Source organism: Vicia villosa, unplaced genomic scaffold (genome assembly GCF_029867415.1).
Source record: "Vicia villosa cultivar HV-30 ecotype Madison, WI unplaced genomic scaffold, Vvil1.0 ctg.005754F_1_1, whole genome shotgun sequence".
Classification (NCBI taxonomy): Eukaryota; Viridiplantae; Streptophyta; class Magnoliopsida; order Fabales; family Fabaceae; genus Vicia; species Vicia villosa.
The window spans coordinates 17,817-44,693 of record NW_026706674.1 but is presented as its reverse complement, the minus strand read 5'-3'; the positions used below and the strand labels follow the sequence as shown (position 1 = coordinate 44,693).

Genomic DNA, 26,877 nt, shown 5'->3' with positions numbered 1-26,877 from the left:
TTCTCAATCAATACAATCATTTGTTGACCAATCTTACCTTTAGGATGGAATTATAAGCTAAGATGATATTACTACTACATTTTTATCTCATTAACAAATGAGACAAAATTCACAGGAAGAATCTCAATATGAAGGTATGATTGTAAAGCTTATAATACATCTTCAATAATGAATGACATTATTAGGAATGTATTATAATATTTATTTGATGAGGTTTAAGTCAATTTGAGTCATGATTTTACTTTCTATTTAATTTTTAACATAATAAGATTTAATTTTTAACATATATAGAATTAATTTTTAACACAAAAAATTAATGAAATTAGGAACAATTAAATTTTAAATCCAATTATTTTAATTAAAATTAGTTAAATAATATTTAATTAATTATAACTATAATAAATAGATTGATAATTTATCTCGATATATTTGAAATAGTTTTATTTGTGACTGTCATATCTCAATTGTTGACTCTAAGATCCCACTTCATTTCCATTGAATTCAAAAGAGTTTAATCATGTATTTCTTGTGATTTGGGAAAAACTTGTCTCCCAAAGGATGAACTTATCATCATCATCATCATCATCATCATCATCATCATCATCATCATCATTGTAACACCCCAAACCTACCCATCGAATGTTAATAAAATCAGAGTGCGGAAAATTTTAATCATACAAGGGATGTCACATTTACTTCACCTAAACAACATACATGAGTCACAATTATATAGATATATAACACTTAGATCATGGATGAACTCATAACAATGTATTTCAATTAAACCAATTGAATCAACTTTACTTCTTTACTCAACAGAAACAACTTTACTTCTTTACTCAACGGAAACAACTTCAAATATTATTATTAATCACTTAATCAAGTATTCACATTATTCATAAACTTCAGTGACTTAAGCAACGACAACAATTAATAACAACATTCATCCCCCGAGTGCTACGTATCAGAGCAAGACCCTCTTGACTTATCAAATGGCAACCTAACGACTTCATAAAAATACTTCAACATCCACAACTATACTTGAGTACCTGTCCATTTTCTATGGTAGGGGAAACATCAGTAGAAGGGGTGAGACATAGAAAAATATAATCAAAAGTATGATAATCAATATATTAGATAAGAATCATACAAATATGCACCGCTCCGTAACAACAACAAAATGACAACTTAATAATTACATCGACTTAGTAACAGCAACAAGACAACTGCTTGATAATCACAACAACATAGCAACCACAACAACTTTAATAGCAACACTAATTTCAATCAACAACGAAATAACAACAACAATTAGACATATACAACTTGAATGTGACTCAACTGTACATATGCATGTGGACCCATAGAAGTAGAACTCCCAACTTAAAACATGTCAGGTTATCGAGGCATCAATAAGGCATAAGCCTTCAATTTAATTTTGCTAGTCTAGGCCAACGTGGTGAGCATAGCTCCAACTTAAAAATTTCCATTCCAGGCCAACTTAGTATGAAAATGCAGTGAATGCAACAATCACAACAACAACAACAATTAACATCACTACACAGCAACTTATCAACACTATACCAATAAAAAGGGTACTCAACGTCGCTTCAACACTGGCCAGAGGCCTACAACTTAATCAACAACAACACAACAACAACATAACAACAACATCTCAACGCGATTCAATAACAATTCATAGAAACGACATACTCACCATATATTCACCAGGATTCACGCCATAAGGCTACCCACTGAAACAATCAACACAAACAACACAACATTGGTCATAGGACCTATAATCAACAATGTCCATAAACCGGACGAATCAAATTACCCAGCAGTACCTGCAAGTCAGCATATTCCACATAATTTCGACAAAGCAATACAACCACAGTTATATACTAATTAATCTTAGTTACCCCGTCAATGTTCATTAAATTCCGGATAACTAATTATACCGCCTATTTCGGCTATTCGGCTATTCGGCTAATTCGGGATTGTTTTCAACCTTCTACTACTACAGATATTTATCTTAGCCTTTTGCTAATTATCTCTACCACTGATTAATTATTACAGACTTATAATTTTGCTAGACTACTATTCTACTAATAAAACTATTTCTTGCATTATTTCCTTCTGTTAGAATCCAACTTCCTAATACTAGCAACTCTTCTGATACTTATACTGCCAAATAATGATCTATGTTTTCTAAGCAATTCATCACCAAAATTACCACTAGTTACTCATCTGATATATATATATATATATATATATATATATATATATATATATATATATATATATATATATATATATCAGATGAGTAACATATACCCACCACTATTATTAAACTAAGTATTTTTGTTCCTGATATAATTAATATATACCTGGTGTTGAAACTACTGATTCCATTTATTCTGCTAACCCACAGCCTGCTAAATCAACTTCTAATTTCATGATCTTGAATTATATTCTTAATGACCAAAACATGTGCCAGAACCCAACATAAAAAGCAACTAGGTGGGCCCCAGGCAAGGGAGACGCCCGCCCCCACCCCCTAGGACCCCTGAGGCTCCCGCATCCTTCTTGTTAGGGGTGTTCCAGAACTTCTATTACTTGTATTTCAACACAGTGAAGGATAAATTTGATTTGATCGATTCACATGGCAACAGCAACAACAGAACAACAAAATTCCAACTGACCGATACATCATCAGATATTCACAGAATCACAATTTTCATCGCAAAAACACAGAATTGACAACAAATTCATACAACCCTAAATCCCACATAAAAATTATCATACACCTGATTATAGTAATCGAACCCCACCCTTACCTTGGATTGAAGATCACCTCTAATATTCGACCGAGTGCGAGCCTCTGCCCTCTTTGCCTTTTCCCAGCAAATCCTCGGTCGATTCCTCTTCTACTCAAAACCTCGTTCCTCTTTGTCGGCAACTTCGTTTCACGATCTATTTCCAACAACTTCCCAAAACCCTTGTTTCTTTGTGCTCAGCAAAACCTAATATATTTTTCCTTTTAATCCAATAAATCAAATAATAATAATATCATTACTATTATTTCTTAATGGGCCTACTAATCGTACCCCTCCACATCGTTATATATACCACACCACAACTAAACCAAATTAAATAATAATATTATTACTAATATTATTTCCTCGACAAAAATCAACTTATTAGTTCTCCGATTAACCGACTAAATAATCCAACTTTAACTTAATAATTCTGATAAACATACCAATCCAATTAGCCTCTTAAAATAATACCGATAAATTCAATTTCAACTAAATTCCGATAAATAAATCCTTAATAATTTAATTAAATAATTAATTAAATTTGGGGTGTTACAATAATCGCATTCATCAAAGCATGAAGAGATCTACATGCATCATTTCATATCACTAACCTCAAAATACAAAAGATATATGTTGTTTGTTTGCTTCTTTCACAAGGTAGGTGTGTTGGATCAAGGAGCTAAAGTAATTGATTTAATCAGGGTGTGGTGTCTTTCAAAATGATTCAAACTTCTAAGTATGAACAAGATATTTCCCCTCACCAATATTCAAGTTCAGGCGTACTTCAATTCAAGATCATCAACCTCCAATTCATTTGGTGCACCAAATTAGGGTTTTGACAAAACTACTGGAATGTTGAATTTTTTACCAAGACATGATCTAATGGTTTAAAACATGATTCAAAGTTCGTATATGCTTCCTTATAGCCCACTCATATGTCTCAATTGACTAAAGAAGCTTGATCCATTGATATTGGAAGGTTTGGAATTCATCAGATGAAAAGTCAACTACTCAAAGTCAAAGTTTGACTTTTAAGATTTTTGGTCAACAATGGACTTCTCAAGTCAAGAATCCTTAAAATATGGTTTGTGGATTCATTTGATCAAATTTAATCAAGAAAATCAAGAAAAAGAATCAAAGATGAGAAATTAGGGTTTTGAAAATTTCTGAGTACAAAATTTCCATGTTCATCTAGCTTACTTTACAAGCATGTAACTCCTTCCTCAAGCAACCATTTTTCATGCCCAAGGGATGTACTTAAAGATGACATTTCTTACTTCAATATTATGGAAATAATCAATAAAAAGTCTCATAATAATTTGAAGTTATGAAGTGATTAAGTTGGTGTCAAGTGATGAAATGTCAAATACCTAGAAATTTTTCTAAGTGTCAAACAACTTATTTCTTCAATTTTGATGGCTAGTTTTCTCCAAGATGCAAGTTGAATTTCTTCAAGTGTTCAACTTGAAAGTTGTAGAGGGTAATCTCATCTTTCCAAAGACCCCAAGAGCATGAATTTATCTTACTTGAGCACCAAGTTTCGAAGAGATGAATTATCCATGTTAGAGTGGTTTGTATGCCCAATTCCACGTTCATTTCCATGTTCAAAAACCAAATCCAAACACGTGATCTTGCTTTCGTAGGCCATGTTTCTTCTAAATATTAACATAATTGATGTTTTACACAAGTCCATGGTGCATTACCCAAGTGTATAAGGCTTTGTTTAAGCTTCATTCCATTTCTGATCTAAAGTCACCATTGCCAATTTGAAAAAGAAGCCCTTTAATCAAAGAATCTTGCTTGGAGCCTTATAAAAGGGTTTTGATCTGATCAAACTCCGTCTTGAACCTGATGAAGCTCTCTTTCTTGCTTCCTCATCCCTAACAACCACTCTAAAAAGCCAAGCTACACCATTGGAACCATAATATACCTTTAACCAAATTTTGAGCCAAGATCAAATTAACTCTCCATAAAGCTCTTGCTTTTGATTCTTGCTTCATTGGTAACTTCATGTCTAGCAGCAACATTTTGTTGCCTGGGAAAAAAAGGAGTCAAGTATTTGAAATCTTGTCCAAAATTATCATTGAACTCAAGAATGAATTAATGGTTATTTTGATTGACAGAAATTCTAATATGATTGTTAAAAGGTTGAAGAATCCTCTTAAGTAGGTTCGTTCATGTTAGTTGGATTGAGAAAATAAAAATAGTTTTTATGTTAAAAATTGTATTTGTCTGTCTGCATTTTTTTAGTGCGCACATGTATAATTACATTTTCTTTGTTTAATTTTAAATATTTATATCCATGTGGCTTGAAGTTATTAAATAAAAAACGATGTTTAAAATATATTATAAGTGTGACATCAAACTAATAATAATCATATAAATTATATATATATATAATAAAAATAATAATAATAATAATAGGCTTAAATAGTCTTTTGGTCCCTGTAAGTTGGCGTATTTTTTTTTTATTTTCGTTCATGTATCTTTTTTTTCTTGGAAATGATCCCTGAATGTTAAAATCCTTTTCGTTTTCGTCCTTAAAATTGAAATCCACAGGAAAATTGCAGATTTTCCTGTGGATTTTCACTTTAGGAACTAAAATCAAATGAAATTTAACATTTGAGGACTTTATCCCAAAAATAAAAATACAGGGACGAAAAACAAAAATACGCCAACTTACAGGAACCAAAAGACCATTTAAGCCATAATAATATATAAAGTTAGAAATAAAGGTATGTACATTTTCAAAAATAAAAATAAACGTGTGTTGTTTGAAGGTGCTAATAATATTTCTATATGTTGAAAATTATAAATAGATATATGTAAAAAATAAGATTATATGTATATCAAATCATACTCAACCAATGAAGCATATAATTAACTATGCATATCTTGTCACCAATGAGACTTTTTTTTTAGTGGAAAGTTGAACATGAATTTTTCATGTGAAAGATTTTTTTTAGTAATACAAAAAATTAATGAAATAATTTTTATAAAGAAAAAGATAGTGAAATTAATACTAATTACTACTTAGAGTAAGATGGTATTTATTTACTTTATAAAAATTTGAATTTATTACTTATATATCCCTTTATATATAAATTATTGACTTTTTAAAAATTAGAAAAGTAAACCACCAAATTTCATAGCAAAATATATCATGCCTTCAAAATTTTGTCGAAGAGTATATATAATATGGCTTATAATGACATAAATAAAAATAATACTTAGAGAGTGAAGATATTGTAGAAATGTTTTTGGCTACAAATGGCTCAATAAAAAACATGAGACATACAGTGATTCTATTAAAAAACAGGATTGCTCAGGTATTTTAGAAACCATAATTCATGTATTAAGAGAATGTGATATAATTAAAAGTACGTGGATCTTAACAATTTTAGCTGAACACTATGGGGAGATTTTTAATACTAATCCTCAAGACTCAATGCACTATAACTTGTAACATAAGCTAAGACATTATGAGCAAGATGGTTGGAAGGATCCTAACAATTTTAGCTGAGCATTGTGTTATAGAATTGTGGAGTGTATATGAAGGTTTGCATTTAACTTTGTAAAAAAGTTTTTAAAAGTTGGAGCTCCATATTGATAGTAAAGACGTCTACAGTATTCTCCTAAAAGATGATGGTAGAATGGGATTGAGCAGCAGTTTGCTTCATTGAACAAAACATTTGTTAAACAAAGATTGAGAAATTCGTATTAGACATATTTATCGATAAGTAAATAAGTGTGCAACATGATGGCTAACTTGGGGTCATGAAATTAAGTATGTATGTATTACTATGAAGACCATCCTACTGAGTTGAGTATGGCGCTTCAATCATATATATATACTACTCTTATGTTATTTCTTCTAGTATCTAGTTTCTTTTCTTTGGATCTTGACCCTGTTGTATCTCAAAAAAATACATGTTATGTTCAAGAAAAAGAAGGAATTTATTCTCTACAACCAAACTCATTTTTTTAACCTTATGCAAAATAAATCATTATGATTCAATATGTTATAAAAAAAAACACAAGACAAAGTTTTGCAAATATTTAGGCTACAATAATTTCAAACAATAAACTAACATTTAGCTTATGATCGTGAGAAGAGAAATATAGAGGGTTTGTAAAATTGGGAGAAGGTTTGTTTGCAAACATCGATCAACTTAATTTGATATTTTCTTATTTGTATCGCAAATAATTATATTTTGTAATAAATTTAACTATTTAATTTCCTCAAATATTTTATCCATTGCAAAATCAATAACTCTAATAATTTTAGATAACATTAAAATAATTATATAGATATGCATATGGAATAATACAAATACTATTTATATAGCAACATCATGCTAATATTGTGAGGAAATACATCCCTAATAGTTAGTGTAAAAATGATTTAAAATTACATGATCATATCATAATATACTAATTAGAAGATCACACACACTATATTTCAAATGATAAATTCAACATGTAAATAGTTCATTGGAATAACATTGGCTACTCATGTTCAGTGATTGATAGGATAGGTTGGATCATATTTTTATAGTTATATTTTTTTGAGGTTGTTATCGTTTTTAACTACTTAAATTCTTTTTATAAAAGTGAGTAGCATATGAAAGAGAGAAAAGGCATTCAGTTTTTTTTATGAGATGAGCGAGCATGCAATTATAAAAAATAATAATGTGAAAATTTATTACAAATGATCAAAGTAAGAGGTTATGATTGAACTTGTTAATTAAGTTTATTAATTTTCTTAAGTCACTTTGATTCTATAAAAGAGTAGTTGAAATTTTACTTTTTTTTGTTTCAACACAATCACTTAACAATACATATTCAAGAGAGTAAAAATAAAAAATAATATTATAGAACATTTTAATTTGAAAAAAAAAATTGATAAATCTAAAGACAGACAGATAAATCTAACATATAATTATATCAATCTTAGTGGTATCAATTGTATATTTAGTGGAAGACATAAGTTACAAAGTGGAAAAGTATGGGAGACATTCATACATAATATCTATTATAATATATAAAAGAAGAAGCTCATATTCTCAAGCTACAATTTCTATTTTACTTGTGTCACATCATCTAATACTCTCATGTGGCACATCCTAAAATTAATTTTTACATTTAAAAATGCTTTATACAATATGTATTCTTTATTACAGATCACAGATTCGAACTCTCTCAAAGTACTTGGGCTCTAGTGGTAAAGAAGCTTCCACTAAGGATGAATCATTCAGGTACTACCCGAATTCGATTCTTGGTGGAAACAAGACTTGGCCAGATTAGTCAATTTACTATGTGGATCGGAACTGATGGCTAAAAAAAAACAATAACACTCATATTTCAAATGAAAGAAGCGAATAATTTTATATAATGTCTCTTAAATAATTTTATATCTTGCAGTTAACCCCTGAGAGAACTTTCCCTCAGCAATGGTCATTTTAGGGGGAAGTTTCACCGGTCAGCTGACAGTTGGGTCGGTAAAAAGAAAATTCGATGAGCTGATTAACGTCAGCTCAAATCTAGGCCCTGCCCTCATAAAGTTCTGGGGAATGTCTAATCCCATCACTTTCTACCTCGAGGAGCTTCCCAGGGGATCCCCTAATTCTAACATCCCGCTGCTCGTTCGGGCTAGAATGGAAAATTTTGATGTTGACATCATGTACTCCCTACTATTCAAGACTCTCCAGCTCGATGACTCTCACCTGACCCCCTACGTGGGATCCGATCTCCAAGGCTTCAACGGTACCACTACCAAACCTTGGGGCTATGTCGAATTGCTCGTCACCTTCGGGGAGAGGGAAATAGCAAGACAAGTCAAGATTCATTTCCTTGTCATCGATTTCCCATCTCTGTACAACTGCATCCCGAGTCGACCAACATTAGTGGAGATGACCACAATACCCTCTACGGTCCACCTCAAGATGAAGTACTACAACAAGAGTGGCCATGTTATCACTGTGCAGAGCGACATCGAAACTACGAGAAGATGTTTTGATACAGCAATTAAGGAGCTCCACTCGATCTCCACCAGCAAGCACCCCCAACCAACTAACAAACAGGTACAGGAGGAACAGAAGCCTCTCCCTCGTGTTGGATTAGTCGACCTCGACACACGCTTTACCAAAAACGAGCTAAAGAATTGGAAGGAAGGAGAAGCCCATTCATCCTGCTTGCCCCATTCCTGACGGGGACTTCGAGCTCATCCTCCTAGGTGACAACCCTGACAAAGGCGTGAAGATCGGAACAGGACTCCCCGACTTGGCGAGGAAGCAGCTCAAGGCATGCCTTAGACAGAATGCCGACCTATTTGCATGGTGCGCAGCTGAGATGCCTAGACTCGACCTCGAGGTCGCCTGCCACCAACCGACCATCACCTCTGCCGCTAGGGTAGTATTTCAATATAGGTGTAGGCAGTCTCCCGAGAAAGTGGAGGTTGCTGAAAAGCTGTAAAAGACCTCCTAGAGGTAAATTTTATTTATGAGACCAAGTATTCAACTTGTCTCTCAAATGTTGTACTTTTCAAAAAGAATAATGGAAAATGACGTATGTGTGTTGATTATACTGATCCTAACCTGGCATGTCCCAAAATTGCAAATCTGTTACCTAACATTGATAGGCTGGTCAACAACTCGACTGGCTATAAACTTTTATCATTTATGGATGCATATTCAGGTTACAATCAAATACCGATGGCAAATAGCGACAAACAATGCACGAATTTCATGACTGAGTCGGGCAATTACTACTATAATGTGATGCCCTTCGGTCTGAAAAATGTCGGGGCAACCTATCAACGAATGATGAATAAAGTATTCCACGACGAGATCGAGGACACCCTCGAGGTCTATATGGACAACCTGATCGTGAAATCACGAGAAGAGGTCAACCACATGGCTCACCTCAATAGATTTTTCGATCAGGCGAGGAAGTGAAAAATGAGGTTCAACCCGGAAAAATGCACCTTCGAGGTACGGGCAGGCAAGTTCCTCGAATTTTACCTGACAGAACGAGGAATTGAAGCCAACCTCGATAAATGATGAGCATCTTTCGAATTCCCCACTTCGAGCACAAAAAAGTCAATCCAAACTCTTAACGGGATGCTCACGTCGTTATCTCGCTACGTGGCAAAATCAGCCTAGCACGCACTCCCATTCTTTAAGCTCTTGTACAAAGAAAAGACGTTCAAATGGGACGACTAGTGCGAACAAGCTCTCCTCCGTCTCAAACAAGCTCTCTCGCAGTCACCAGCCTTGTCACGACTAGAAAATGGGGAAATGCTATATCTCTATCTAGCCGTCTCGGCCAAAGCCATCAGCGCAACTCTCATTCGAGAAACCCCTAACGTGCAGAAGCCTGTATATTTCAAGAGCAAAGCTCTTCAAGGACCATAAGTCAGGTACCAATAGATCAAGAAAGTGGCATTAGCATTTATAACCTCAGCAAGAAGATTAAGATACTACTTTTTTTTGTGTGAGGATAGGTTAATCCCTTTAAAGATTTCACTTTTTATTAATTTTGTGTGCTTCTGTCTTATTCTTTGCTCTTCCATAAATCCAACCATGGAAAAATTCTCTGTAGTATCGTAACAACTAGTATCAGAGCCATTTGATTATTTTTGCTAATTTTATTTAACGAATGTATTATTCACATGAGTAGTAACTTTTTTGTGAATAGTGCAGGATTTGGTCGGCGTTACCAATTTTTGACAGAGGTGTTCTTAAACACATAAATTTGCAAAAAAGTTCAAAGATGATCATGAGAAAGACAGATTCGATTTGGAGTAATATATGGTTGCACAAGAAGGAAAAGTGAAAATAAAAAAGTTTGATGGTGTAGACTTTACCATTTGGAAGATGTAGATCATGATTATGTGTATGAGAAAAAACTACATCAACCTCTCATGGAAAAGAGCCAAATTCAATAAAGGAATATGGGGTTAGCAATTGTCGTTATCTTGGAATGTTGCTTATAACATTGAAAAGGAGAATACCACCACTAGTCTTATGAAGGCTATTCCTGTCATGTATAAAAAGCCTTCAACATTAAATAAAGTTCATTTGATGAAAATGTTGTTTACAATTCGGATAACAAAAGACGCGTCAATTGCACAACATATCAATGAACTTAATATTTCACAACCCAACTGAGATTAGATGGAGTCAAATTTGAGAATAATGTATGAGAATTGATATTGTTGTCTTCCCTACCAGATAGTTGGATTGCTATTGTACCACATGTGAGTAGCTTGTTGGGAAGTACAAATATGAAATTTGATGATGTTCATGATTTGGTTCTCCATGAAGAGATCCGACAAAAAGAGAGTTGGGCGAATCATCACCCTTTTAAGTATTACATATACAGACGAGAGGAAGAAATTCAACAGATGATATGGAGATGGTAAATCAAAGGACCAACGATCCAAATCTAAAAATCATTGTAGTTTCCATAATTTGAAGACTATCGAATGTTGGAATTATGGAAAAGAGGGGCACTGCAAAAATTAGTGTAGAATCCCATCAAAGAATCAAGAGGCAAAAGATGAAGCAAATGTTACTTCGACCTCAGGAAAAGGTGATGCTTTGATATGTTCTTTGGAGAATATGGAAGAGTCTCGGTTGTTAGACTTTGGCGACTTCTTCCATGCTACTTCCCAGAAAGAATTTTTAAGAATTATGTCTCTGGAAACCTTAGAAAAGTTTACCTTGATATAGAAAAATGTTGTGAGATTGTGGGCAAAGGTGAAGTAAAGATTAAGTTAAATGGGCCTGTATGGGAAATTAAAAATGTTAGACAATATTCCGACCTGACAAAGACCTTAATCTTCGTAGGCCAGTTGGCAAGGGAATGCTACACAATAGTCTTCCATGATGATAATTTTAAAAGGTAAAGTGACGATTGCTCGAGGTAAGAAGAGTGGAACTCTTTTCAAGATAGAAAAAGAATGTTATTTGATTGGAGTGGCAACAAATGAAAGCACTAATCTATAAATGAAAACTACCAAGTCTTCATTCAATAGAAATTGACATGTGTGAAGACTATATACTTGGAAACTAGAAAACAGTCAACTTTCAAACAACTGGAGGAACCCCTTAAAAATAGAGGCTCGAGCTTATTCACTATGATGTTTAGGGTCCAACAGCTATCTCATCAATTGGTGGAAAGAATTACTTCGTGACTTTTATTGATGATCACTCTAGGAAGGTATGAGTATAATTTTTGAAACATAAGTCTGGAGTATTTGAGGCTTTCAAAAGATTAAAAACCATGATAAAGAATGAGACAAGATTGAAGATCAAAAATCTCATAACCGACAATGGTGGTGAATATGAAGACACGAGATTCAAGAAGTTATGTTATGAGTATAAGATCAAAATGGAAAGAACTATGCCAAAAACTCCCTAACACAGTGGTTTAGCGGGGCATATGAATAGAACATTGACTAAGATAGCTATAAGCATACAGTTTTGGGAATAAGTAGTCAACAAGTCAACTTACTTCATCAACCGAGGTCCATTGATTCCATTGGAGCACATATACTAGAAGAGGTATAGAGTGTAAAAGAGCTATAACTCTCACATCTTAGAGTTTTCAGTTGCTTAGCATATGTCACATTAGTGATAAAGGCAAAAATAAACTCGATCCTGAATCAAAGAAGTGCTTTTCATTGGTTATGTTATGGATGAATTTGGCTATCGACTATGGGATGATGAAAATAAAAAGATGATCTGCGATAACAATTTTTTTCTTTTGCGCAGTTGGTTCTTTTTGTTTTCCTTTTTCTCTCCAGTTTTTGGCAGCCTATTTTTCTATCAAAACCCCCCTCACTATGAATGAAAATGTTGATTTTATACCAAAGCATTAGGGTTTTTCGTTGTCAGACAATTGTTGCCTTTGTTGTCAAGTTGTGTATGTAGTGTGTAATGGTGAATTAGTGGAGGTAGTGGAGGAAATGGGTAAATGTGAAAGATGGTGAAGGTGAGAAACGTGAGAGAGAGAGAGGGATGAAAGAGGGACGCTATTTTTTTCTTTTTTCCTTTTGTGATGAGTTGGAAACAACAAAAAATTAAAAATCAAATAAAAACGGCCATTCTTTTTTAAATCCATATATTAATAAATAATACTAAACAATGCAAGATTAAAATTAATATGTTGTTGGGATCAATTAATAATGAAAATAAGTAAGTCGACTGGGAATATCCTAACGTACAAGCACAGATAGAACAAATCAAAATAGAAAAACGAGAATATTGCGATGATACGTGCAATGACAGCTAACCAAACACGATACTTATCAACTTCACAATAAATAAAAATTCACAAACAACTCGGTTTAACCGTTTATGCAAAATTAGTCAGACTTGATACTTTGAAATAAAATAAAGAAACATGCTATTTTTTTGAAAACTTAAAATACCTGGAAAAAATTAGGATGATACAGACGTGATCTTAAATGAAAGAGTTATGTACAAAGATAGACACAACACAATCACCAATAACTCAAAATTAAGTGACTCTACGTATGTAGAGGCGGTCGATGTTCTTGAAAGTCTCGATGTTGAAAGTTCCCAGTTAGAGGAATCAATAAAATTAAGTATCACATAACCGTCAAACATACAAGAGCACCTAACTCTTACTCCTATATCGAGAAGGTCTGCTCGACCTCATGTTTCCAATAAGATATACATGGACTACATGTTGATGACTGATGGAGGCGAGCCTGAAAATTATAAAGAAGCATGTTAGACTACAAATGCTAGTAAGTGGGAACTTGTGATGAAAGGAAACATGAAGTACCATGATGGGCGTATTGAGTAAAGGAGGACCATGATGTCTCTAAGCGATACAAAGTTCGACTAGTAATAAAAGGATTCCAGCAAAAGGAAGGAATTAACTACACTAAAATTTCAGCTTTGATTTAAAAGCTCAATACTATCACGTCTGTGTTAAGTATTTTTGCTAGTGAAAATCTCCATATTAGCAATTAGACTTGAAGACCACATATATTCATGGAGACTTAGTTGAGGAGATATACATGCACCAACCTGAAGGATTTTTAGAAGAATGGAAAGAGAAATTGGCGTGCCAACCTGAAGGATTTTCAGAAGAGCCTATATGGCCTAGAACAAGCTCCAAGAAAATGCAATATGAAGTTTGAAAGCTTCATGCACAAGGAAGGTTTCAAGAAATTATATCCTAACCATTGTTGTTTCTTCAAGATATATAAGTCCAATTATATCAATTTGTTACTTTATGTCAATGATATGTTGGTACCAGATACAAATGTGAACGAGATCAGAAGCTTAAAGATGTAATTGTCAAAAGAGTTTGACATGAAAGATTTAGGTCCTTCAAAAGGATCATTACTATGCAAATCAAGAGAGATATGCAAAAAGAGTTTTGTAGTTATCTCAATTAGAGAATATCAGTCATGTTTTGTAAAGATTTAACATTGCCAATGCCAAACCAGTTAGCGCACCTTTGACAAGTCATTTTCGCCTATCTAAGGATCAGTCACCTAAGACTAAGGAAGAAAGAGAATTTATGGCTAAGATTCAGTATGCTTCAGCCATTGAAAGTTTTATGTATGCAATAATATGTATGAGGTTAGACATTGGACATGCACTAGGAGTTGTTAGCAAGTTTATGTCAAATCCAAGTAAAGCTCACTGGGAATCAGTTAAGTGGATTTTAAGGTATCTATGAGGCATTACTAAGAAATGCTTGTAATTTGGCAAATGAGAAATAAAAGTACAAGGTCATGTTGATGCAGACTTTGCCGGTGATGTTGATCACCGAAAAAGTACACTCGACTATATATTTGTTGTTGGTGCTGGAGTAGTTAGTTGGATATCAAGGATACAAAATATTGTTTCTTTATCCACTATACAGGTCGAGTATGTAGCAGAAACAAAGCCAACAAAGAGTTGATATGGCTTCAAGGAATGTTAACATAGTTGAGTTTTATACAAGAGAATAGTGTTTTGTATATTGATAGTCAGGATGCAATAGATCTAGCAAATAATTCAACATTTTATTCGAGACCAAAGCACATTGCTCTTCATTATCACTTCATCAGATTTTTGCTGGAGGAGGAGGTGTTAACATTGAACAATATTCAAAGAAGTGAGAATCCAGTAGACATGTTAATAAAGGTGGTGACAATCGCCAAATTAAAGTTGTGCCTAACTTTAGTTGACCTGCTAGAATAACAGATTAAGAAAGGTTGTTGTATGACCAAGATATGAAGACTGATTGAAATCAGATGTCTTCAATTGAGAGAATGTTGATCAATAAGAAGAGAGAAAAGAAGGATAAACAAAAGAGATAAAAAATAGTAAATTGAAATAAGAAAAGTTATGAAAACTTTGAGGACATGTTAAATCATAACCATTTATTTTTCTTATTTTATTGATTAAAGTCATAATTGTTTTTATTTGTAATAGAACAGAGCAAAAGTTCCAATAAATATTTTGTGCAACTGAATTCTGAGGTTTTTTATGAGATGTTAGTCGCTTTATAAATTTTACTTTTTACTAAATTTATATGTTTATACATTATTATTCTTTGCTCTTTCAAAAATTTGACCATGAAAAAGTTATTCGTAGTTTCCTAACAATAACCACCTATCAATTATATTGTCATAGTGATAGTAATCACAAAGAAAATTGTTTTAATGTGTAAAACTATTTTACACTTTCATTATACTAATTTTAATCTTTACAAAAAAAAATAAGAATGTCTATTAATAGTGTAAAATATTTTTATATTGTTAATCAGTGAGTAATATGTATTCAAATCACACTTTTATTTTTAAAATAATAATATGACATAGATAAATGATAAAATCCTATTAAGTGATGGTGTAAAACTATTTTATACCGTCAATGCACTATTTTTAATCTCTACAAGAGAAAAAAAAAAGTGGACTAACAGTGTAAAATATTTTTATGTTGTTAACCAATGATAAACGTGTATCTTGCCAATCACAATTCTTTTATATAAATATTGACATGACATAGCTAAATGATAAAATTCTATTAAATGATGATGTAAAACTATTTTATACAATGAATACACTACCTTTATACAAACAACTTCTTTGATATATCTTAATTAGCATATTCTTTTGGCCCTTTATATGCAGTGGAATTTGAATAATGTAGAATAATAATCACCTTTCCCCTCTATTCATCTTCAATCTATACCTTAAATCTAAGAAGAGGTTAATACTAGCCTCGAAATCTACGCTACATATATATGCATCCAAGATCAAGCTCTCCCACAAACCTTTAAATTTTTTCTATATTCCTTTTTATTATTAAAAAAATAGTAAAATTAAAGGTAAAGTTTACAATGATTAATTTTTCATCATTCTTCGAATCTTTGCAAGGATCAGATTAATGTGACTACGTGAGGACCCATATGCCTCCTTATTATTTAACTGGTCAAAGTTATTTCAAATAGTGCTTTCTCAATTATCATTACTATTTTTTTCGTTTAAAGACTTTTCAAAAATAAATTGTACTCTATGAGTACAATCAGAAACTGAATACAGTTCAGGAAAGTTAACAGAAAAATATTAATTAACTGGATTAATCCTAATTTTATGTTAGTCAGTCACTATTATATGTATATAATATTTATTTTGTAGTAATTTAATTATCAGACTTTCATCTTAAAAATAAATAAATAAATTATCGTAGATTCGAATATATACATTATAAAACTTTCAACTGAATTGACTTAATAAGATTTACCGAATAGTTTTTTTAATTGAGTAGTTTTTTATTGTGCAACTTATAGCATGATACAACTTACATTTATATATGTGTGCTACAGTAAAGAGACCCTAGCTTCCTTTCACTCATATCAATAAGAATAAAATGGGGTGATAAAGTAAATCTCTCATATCAAATCCCAAAAACAAGAGGAATATACAAAGCAAAAATAAAAAAAATTATATAGAACATATTTTTAAATTGTTGTTAGAAAGTAAAAATGCATGCAGCCGCATTATTGTTGACGCGGTAGTCTCTAAAATGATATTAAATCAAATTATAATTTAAATTAAAATTACGTTTGCAACAACATCAAAAATTATATTTAATATTTTTGATAATATTTACCAATTTTGAAAATATATATATATATATATATATATATATATATATATATATATATATATATATATATATATATATATATATATATATAATATTGAGAGGTGAAAAACATGATAGAAAGTGGATAGTCAAAAAGTAAAAAGAGTGATAATAAATGTGATACAGAAAATGTTTAGAGGGATGGAAGAAAAAACAAAATTGGGATGAGTTATGTATGAATAAATGAAATGGGAACAGAAAAGAGTGTGGATTATAACAGTAAATATCAGTTGTGTTTCCTTTATTTGGCAACACAAAAGGTTTTTAAAAAAGGATTGTTGGAAATTAGATGAGATTAATAGAAGAGAGAGAGAGGCAATAATGCTATGAAGGATAGGAGACAGAGAGTTGCTTTTTGGGTACTTGGGGAATAAAATGCTGTCTCTCTACGAGGATTGGCGTGGAGAGAGAGTTTCTGTGTTTTTTTCTCTTTAATCTTTATCACTCTTTGCACTACAAAATAATCAATCTAGTTTTCTTTTTTTTTAAACTCTAGTAAAGAACAATTTTAATATTTATTTATAAAATTTTATTTAAATTTAAAACAAAACTCTTATATTAAATGGTTAGATAGAAATTATTTTTGTTTAAATTCAGTCAAAGATACGCAACAATATTAATTTTTTTTTAAAAAGTTTATTACTTATTATAATTATACAATTACGCGATAAATATAACTAATTTATACGGAAAAAAATCTAACACATCAATCTAGAGTATTTAGTAAAATTTAATTTGAGGTCCTAAGTATTCAACAAGTGACTTAATATTATTATTCTAAAATAGTTCTATTTCACTTAAAACAAAAGTTTAAAAAAATGAAAATATAATCAATAATATTCAACAAATTATAATTTCTCTTTTTAATATAAGTTGAGTTTAATGTAATCGAAATTTGTTTTTGTAATTTCATAAAAACGTATTCCCTCCGTTTTTTATTATAAGTCGTTTTAAAAAAATATTTTGTATTTAAATATAAGTCGTTTTACAATTCTAATGAATAATTAATGTTGTTTTTCATATTATATCGTTAAATATTTATTATTCTCTCTCCTTTCAATTATATAAAGTTATCTTCCACATGTCATTAATGAAGGATAATTTTGTAAAAATCTTCATAATTTCTCATTTTTATACAACAATTATTATTTTTCTTAATATGTGTGAAAAGTCTAAAACGATTTATAATAAAAAACGGAGGGAGTATATAATAAATATTTTTTATCTCTTGAATATCATTTGTGCATTATTATAGAGATTAATTTTTTGAACTCAAGAAGCATAAAAAATGACAAAATTATTTTTCCACCTTTCTCCTTTAGTACAATTTTTTGAATTTATGACAGTTTTGTCTGCCTATTCAAAGAATGATAGGTAAGGAGGGAAGCTTTATGACTCCAACTTATAATTTTGAATTATGAGGTCCCCATTCTTTTATTCTCTAATTATTTCTTAATCAACATCATCAAACTAATTACTCCTAATTATGACACCCCATTCTTTTATTCTCTAATTATTTCTTAATCAACATCATCAAACTAATTACTCCTAATTATGACACCTCATTAATTAATCAAAAAAATTAAGTAGTTTTCTTTTTATTTTTCCTCTATGTTGTTTCAGCCTTATCTAACCAAATTGCAAATTAAACAATCATAAGTTGGTAAAAAAATTAAACAATCATAATTTATATTGATCAAATTCTATAAAAATGAACATTAGTACCATTTGGTTGATTTTATTAATTAAGGTCTAATAGAGTAAAATGGTTAATAGGAAAAAAATACATTTCCCCTTTTAATAAATAATAAAATAAAATTTAACTAATTTAAAACGCCTAATTGATCAATAGAAAAAATACTAGTATTATTAGATTAATCATCTTTTTATAGATTTGAAATTAAACTTTTTTTATTAAATTTTTTATTTATAATTATAATATAATAATTTGTTTATCTAATAACATAAATATTAATAAATATTGTCGTTAAAAATTAAACTTTAAAATATTATAACTTATATTTATTTAGTTTAACTAACAGATATATTTTAATTACCTCGTCCCCCCCTTTAGCTCAAAATTTGAGTGAAAATTGTCTTTGTTTGTGCAATAACTTCTTTAAAAAAAAGTAAATTAAATTAAATTAGATATAAAAGAATATATTATTACATCATGCATATTTAGATTGGTATAACACTACCTTTTGAAAGAAAAAAAAGTTGGTATGAAATGATTTCTAGTTCCTATAGCAATAAACTTAATTTAAACTAGAATAAGAGAGAGAGAAAGAGAGGGAAAGAGAATAATGAAGTGGAAATAAAAAGCCAACAAAAAGCTGCTTCTTTAAACTATAACCAAAAAGAGAATTAATCAAAAGCAAAAGCTAAAAAAATTAAATAAATAAAAAACAAAAATAATCACCAAAAAAGATGTATAAAGAAGTGGTGAAGTCCTAGTCTTCTATATTTCCAAACCTCAACACTCTCTTTCTCATTCTCTTTCTCTTTCTCTTTCTCTCATCTTTCAAACCTTCAAAGAGGAAAATCTTCACCATTGTAGTGGTGGTGTGGTGGTGGAGAGAGGTTAAAAAACCATAGAGTGAAACCAAAAAAGCAGTGTAGTAGTGAAGAAGCTCTCAAGTTTCGGGGTGGAGAGGGGGGGTGTAATTAGCAAAGTAATGCGCTCAGGAGCTTATACATTGCAAGAGACACTAACAGCCGAGGCTGCTTCAATCTTGAAGCACTCTTTAGGCTTAGCACGTAGAAGAGGCCATGCACAGATCACACCTCTTCATGTTGCTGCTACATTGTTGAGTCTATCATCTTCTTCCTTAAGAACCGCATGTCTCAAATCTCAGCAGCAGAATAACCACCCTCTTCAATGTAGAGCACTTGAGCTTTGTTTCAATGTGGCTCTCAACAGGCTTCCAACTATCACTACTACTCATTCTTCTTCGCCTTTGCTTCAGCCTCATCAGCATGTTCCTTCTCTTTCTAATGCTCTTATTGCTGCTCTTAAACGAGCTCAGGCTCATCAGAGAAGGGGGTGTATTGAGCAAAATCAGCAGCAGCCTCTTTTGAGTGTGAAGGTTGAGCTTGATCAGCTTATTCTTAGTATTCTTGATGACCCTTCTGTGAGTAGGGTTATGAGAGAAGCTGGTTTTCAAAGTGTTTCTGTTAAAAATAACTTAACTCAAAAAAGCTCTTCAAATTCTAGTCTTTCTGTTTTTCATTCCTCTTCTTCACCTTCTCTTAGTCATAATAGTAACCATTTCTCGAGTTCTTATGGTTATGGTCATGGTCATGGTCATGGTTATGGTTATGGTTATGGTTCAGTTTTGTTTTCTCCTCAGAAGAAACCACCACAAGTGTTTAATAATCATAGAGATGATGTTAATGTTAACCTTGTTTTCGATGTTCTTTTGAGGAAGAAGAGAAACACTGTGATAATCGGCGATACCGTTGCGTTAACGGAAGGACTAGTTGGCGAGTTGATGGAGAGATTTGAGAGAGGTGAAGTTCCTGATGAGATGAAAAAAGCTCATTTTGTGAAGTTTCATAATCTTGCTTCGGTTTGTGGTTTGAAGAAGGAAGAAGCTGAAGTGAATGTTGTGAGAGTGTTGAAAAGGAAGGTTAGTGATTGTGTTGCATTAGGTGGTGGAGGAGGTGTTTTCTATGTTGGAGATTTGAAGTGGATGGTTGATTGTGATGATGATGATGATGGTGGTGGTGAGAGTTTAAGTGATTATCTTGTGGATGAAATAGGAAAGTTGTTTGGTGAAAATGGAAACAAGATTTGGCTTATTGCAACAGCTAGTTATCAAACATACATGAGATGTCAAATGAGGATACCAAATCTTGAGAACCAATGGTGTCTTCAAGCTGTTCCTGTTCCTTCTGGTGGACTTGGTTTGAGTCTTCACTCTTCAAGGTAAATAATTGATTAGTTAGTTAATCTGTTATTAGCTTAGATAATCATGTTTTGTTTGGTTAATTTGTTTTGAAATTTGTTGGTAAGTATGTATGTACGGTTAATGGCAGAAGGCACTGTGAAAAGCATGGTTGGTTGGTAAGGTAAGGTAGACGTGAAGCAGTGCCTTTCTGCTTCACTTTGTTTTGTCAGTATGTAAACAAAACCTCTTTAGACATTACGGATTCACATGATGTTTTGTACAAGGTACTATGCTTTATCAAAAGCAAAACCATAAAGTAGAAACATATACATGCAAATATGGTTGTGTTTCCAATGTTTCATTCTCTCAAATATGACTTATAGTAACCTTTTAGAAGGTATTAAGTTTATGTGATAATTAAGTTATAAGCTAGGTTTTAAATAAAAGTCTCACAATCATACAGATACGTGAAGACTTTTGCAGTTTCGGTCGGTATACGGTGTTGTGATATTGATTGTGCTCGTTGCAGTGTATATCAAGCACAATTTCTTTTTCATCATAAAAATGTTGAATAGCTGTATTAGTATCGGTACTTTCTGATAATATTTTATCATGATTGTTTCTGTGTTTTCTAATAACATTTTGTCGCGACTGTTTCTACGGTAACATACCGTTTTTTAGAATCTTTGTTATAAGAATTGGCATGACTAAAAAATGACATAAAAATTGGTAAATTTTACTTAAACGTCAATTAAAGATGTGTCTGATGTATGACATATGTCAGTGATGTCTGGCATATGACAGTGTCTGACAAAGACATATGTGGTTTGTTATATTCAATTATTTTATAATTATAAGTGAGTGTCGTATTTGGTGTCTGTGTCTATGTTTAGTTTCTAAAAAAACCCAATATTTTTTATTTGTTTAATATTGGATGCTAATTGGAGTTTGTTACTAAATTTGCAGTGTGCATGATTCAAAAATGAGCATAACTCAAAACCCATCTCTTATGATAGAATCAAAGCTCTTTAGTACCAAGGAGGAACATGATAAGCTTAATTGTTGTGAAGAATGTGCTTCAAGCTATGAAAAAGAAGCTCAATTGTTCAAACCACCTCAGAAGAGTCTCTTACCTTCATGGCTTCAGTCTCATAGCACAGAAACTCATCACAAGGTAGCAAAATTTTAGCTTTTGTTTCTTCCTATTTTATACAAGAAAAAATGGACTAAAAGCTAATTGAAGAAAAAGTGCTTAATGAACAATTCAATTATTTTTCAGGATGAGTTAACTCAGTTGAAGAAAAAGTGGAACAACATGTGCCAATGTCTCCACCAGAACAAACAACCTCAAAACCATTGGAACAACCCTTATAGTTCAAATGCAAAGATCTATCCTTATAATTCATCATACCCTTATTGGCCAAACCAAGGTAGTACTATCTTGCCAGATTCATCAAGTTCAATATCTTTTGCTGATTCTGTAACCAAACCAGCTTATAGCTCAAACATTATACCTCGATTCCGGCGCCAACAACAATCATCCACCATTGAGTTCAATTTCAATGATGAAAAAACACAGAAAAACCAAATGGTAGCAACAAGCTTGGATTCTCTTAAGGGTATTATGGAAGATACTAAAGAAGTGAAAACAACTCTTGCTCTTGGAAATTCAACATTCAATGATTCGGATCATAAAAAGGCGCAAAGAGATCGTATTTGTAAGGTGCTGCAGGAGAATGTTCCGTGGCAATATGAAACGGTTAGTTCGATAGCAGAAGCTTTGGTTGATTTGAAATCGGCGAAGGAGTGTGCTACTTGGTTGTTTTTGCAAGGGAATGATTCTGTTGGGAAGAAAAGGTTGGCACTTGCAATTGCAGAATCTGTTTGTGGATCAGTTGATATGTTATTTCAATTGGATATGTTGAAGAGAGAGAATTCTGAGACACCCTTTTCTGAAATTGTTGTTGGGCTAATGAGAAATCATGAAAAGTTTGTTCTTTTGGTAGAAAATGCTGATTTTGGTGATACCCTTTTGAGGAAAATGGTTGATGATGAATTTGGGATGGGAAAGTTTGGAACTTTGGGCCAGAAAATATTCATATTGACCAATGGATGCAATGTGGTTAGTGAAGATCAGAAGAAGGATTCTGTGATGAAGTTGGTTTTGCAGATTAGTGAAACTGAGAAAAAACCGAGTTTGGAGTTATCATCGTCTTCGTCATCATCGCCTTGTTTGAGTAATAAAAGAAGGGCTGAACTTGACTTGTTTAGCAAGAATAAGAATCCAAGGATTGAAGAAAATGAAGGGAAGAACAAAAAGATAGAGTTTTCTTTTTCAAGACAATCAAGTTTCAACAACACTCTTGACTTGAACATGATAGCCGATGAAGAAGATGATAACGATGATGATGATCGTGATCACGAGGGAGAAAATAGTCCGATTTCAAGTGATTTGACAAGAGAAACATTAGGAGAGCATTTGATCTCGAATGGATCACTTGACTCAATTGAGAATTTGTTCGAGTTGAATGAAACTCCAGATAAAAACAAGGAAACGACAGAGATGTTTATTTCTAAGGTGAAAAGGTCGTTCGAGGAGATTTATGGGAATGTAAAGTTTAGTGTACAAGATAAGGTGATAGAGGAAATTGGTGTTGGGTGTGGGGGGTTTACTAACAAGATGTTTGAGAAATGGGTAAAAGAGATTTTTCAAACAAGTTTAGAAAGAGTTAATGGTGGGGGTAAAGATGGTATAGTTTTTACACTTTGTTGGGGTGGTAAAGAGGATAGAAAATGGGATAGAGGGTTTATGGGTTCATGTTTGCCTAAAAATATCCAAATTGTTAACTACTTAATGGATTGATCATATGACTAACTTTGGTTAGTGGTGGGGGGTGACAAGATGTAAAATGCAAGTAATAGGTGTACTTTTGTGTAACTGCTAATTTTCATTATAGAATGTGTTTGTTTTTCATGCTTTTTAATTCTCTTTTGTGAACCATTTCTTACCTTTCTTTCTTACCTTTCTAACTCAGATTATGCTTGATGTTTAGACACATGAAGATTTTTTTACATGATGTTTGTTTAAGTTTTGTGAAACATACTGAGTTGGAAATATGTAATCTTCAACATGTGATTTCCTTGTCTAAAGGTAAAATATATTGTTGTTACACAAAGCAATGAAGGAGGCCATATGAGTGATGGTTGCAATTCGTTGAAATGATGTTTTGTCAAAGTTAAAATGGAATTCACTTAGAAATTAAAATCTAGACCTTAAAAGAACAAAGACATCAAGCTGCATTTTTGGAGGCAAGTCATTGCAAAAGAAAAGATATGCTTGGAGAAAATATACAATGTTTACAATCGAGCTGAATTTTTTACAAAAGTACTTCCTAAACCAATTAATCAGGGGATTGCTAGATGCACTCTATGAATTGCTACTACACTTTAATAAAAAAAAAATTCAAAATATTCCCAGATTTTAGAAATGTATTTTCGGACGGACCTAAAAATCACAAATCACATTTCTTTTTGTCAATACCCCAAACGACAGGTTACCTTGATTTCGGATATTCATCTCCGGAAACACATATTCAAGGACACAGATACAGATTGATGTATGTTGAAGTTAAAATTAAATTTGATAACTTAAAAGATGAAACATTACATAAATAATCATACATTACATAGATGAAACATATCAACGTCGAGGTGGAAGTTTCAACATCCTAACAATATCTTCGACAAATCTCGCTATTTTGGCATCCAGCTCCATTGAAAATTTGTTTTCGTAACAAAAAAATGTATTCCACACAACCCTTACATCTGCAGCAGTCTTGAGCTCGAAGTTAATGAACATAATGTTCCCTTCGTTGTCAGGTGATGGTGAACGATACCCGAGCTTCACAAATTTTTATTGTAGTCGTATGGCAAGAGTTCTTCCAATATGCATTTTGGATCATTAAGAGGCGTATATTCAGTGAACTTGAATGCAATTGATGGCTCTACTGCATCGAAGTAGACATATTCAGTATTTCAATTGATGTTCATTCTAATATAATATAATGATGTAAAAAACTGAAATGGAAAATAATATTTATAAAAGTTCTAGGCCAATATGAACCTCATAATTTCTATTTGTATTTCGGAGATGCATCTCGGGAACCGTCCTATTTGTATTTTTTTGAAACAGTTTGGGTGCGTCTGAAGATGCATCTACGAAAACACCCAACACTGTTGGAACACACAACAATGAGAAACATAACCTGTTTTGGAAAGAAAAATATTGAAATTTTTGGAAAACTGAAACATGTGTTCATTACTTTGAAAATGTATATATTTTACGTCATAAATATTAATACAATATTACATAAAACACTAAAACAAACCAAAACAAATGTCACCGGCTAAATCTATATCTACGGGCGGTACCACTTTTGGCTTTTGTTCATTTGAGTCTCTCTAAATCTCGTTCAATTTAGTGAACTGGTGCATCATTTTCAAAAAATGATTCAACTATGCCTCTGCTTTTATGGACGAAGGAGGTGTCCACTCTGGAGATGTTAGTGAAATTCTGTATAGTCGTGCGTATGTTTCTTTATGCCCTTTCAACTCTTTGATCAGTTGTTGGCAAACAAGTGTGTGGTTCTTCTCTTTGATCACTTGTATACAGATTAATTCCCAATCACAATTGTAACTCGGTGAACAAGATGTCCACTCTGGAGATGTTAGTGAAATTCTGTATAGTCGTGTGTATGTTTCTTTAGGCCCCTTCAACTCTTTGATCAGTTGTTGGCAAACAAGTCCGTGGTCCTTCTCTTTGATCACTTGTATACAGAGTAATTCCCAATCACAATTGTAACTCGGTGGGAGAACTGACTTTTTATTTTCGCAAGCAATGTTGCGGTGAACTGACTTTTATTTTATCCAATATCTTGGAAGGGTAAAAAGAACAGAAAAAGACCTTTTTAAGAAAAACGGGCTCGGGGGGGTAGATTATGAAAAGGGAAGGTGATCAGTGCATTTTGATGCACATTCCTCTACGTTTGTACTTATACATTTCCATGGTTTGCTTGTCTTATTTTTGTATTTTATAATGTTTTTATATTTTAATTTATTTTTATTCTTATTTGTTTTTCGTATTAATTTTTTAGCATTATCAGTCTGCACGGAAACGATCGTATCTGGAGTTCCAGGAGTCCGATTGAGGCGTTCTAATAATCGCCGGAAAGCTAAGAGAGAGAGAGATACGACTTTCATGTTGGAGTCGAAGTCAGAATCGGACTGTAGCAGGGCCAGAAAATTTGTTGAAGTTGTAGCACTAGTTTTATTTAAGTTTCGGGTCATTAGTTTTGGGCCTGGGTCGTATGTTTGACCCAGTTGGATTGTAAAACGGGTTGTCTTAGTTTCTCCTAGGGCAGCAGCCGAAACACGGTTCACGATTTTACTATTCACATTTTTGGAAGAGCTTGTACGTTTGATCATGAAGAACTAATTCCTAGAGGTTAATCTGCTGTAAACGGTTTCCGCCGATACTTTGAGGTTCTTATATTTTCCAATTAATCTATTTCCTTTCAATTCTAATCTTTGATATGTTGTTTACTTAATTCGATATTATCCAAGGTTAGATTGATTTATTTCGATGGTTGCATGTTCCTATACTTTAATCGAGTTTGCTTAATCCGCGTATGTTTGTCGTGTTTGCTTAATTCACGACTGCTATATATAATCCGTTTGCTTAATTCGGGAATTAGGAACATACATCACATAATTTCAATTGCGCTTGTATAATTGTTTTTATAATCGAAAAGGGAATAGAATCCGCTTATGAGTTGGAAATTATTTGGATCGATGATAAGTTAGGAAGCCAAAACAGTAGATTAATCATTTCAGCTTATTTTGATAATCACTTATTTTCACTATTTTGTTTAATCGAAATCTAAAACAAACACCTCCTAAATCGATTTACCTTTGGTT

At 32.3% G+C, this 26,877-nt stretch overlaps 1 protein-coding gene across 1 annotated transcript; it reads left to right on the top strand.

Moving 5' to 3' along the window:
- Positions 1-19,491: 19,491 nt before the first annotated feature.
- LOC131642747 (protein SMAX1-LIKE 4-like) lies at positions 19,492-23,870 on the top strand. The gene is made up of 3 exons (XM_058912964.1): positions 19,492-20,939; positions 21,868-22,075; positions 22,181-23,870. Exons 1-3 carry the CDS (start codon positions 19,687-19,689, stop codon positions 23,762-23,764), a joined length of 3,045 nt encoding a protein of 1,014 aa, XP_058768947.1. The 5' UTR covers positions 19,492-19,686; the 3' UTR covers positions 23,765-23,870.
- Positions 23,871-26,877: the final 3,007 nt, after the last annotated feature.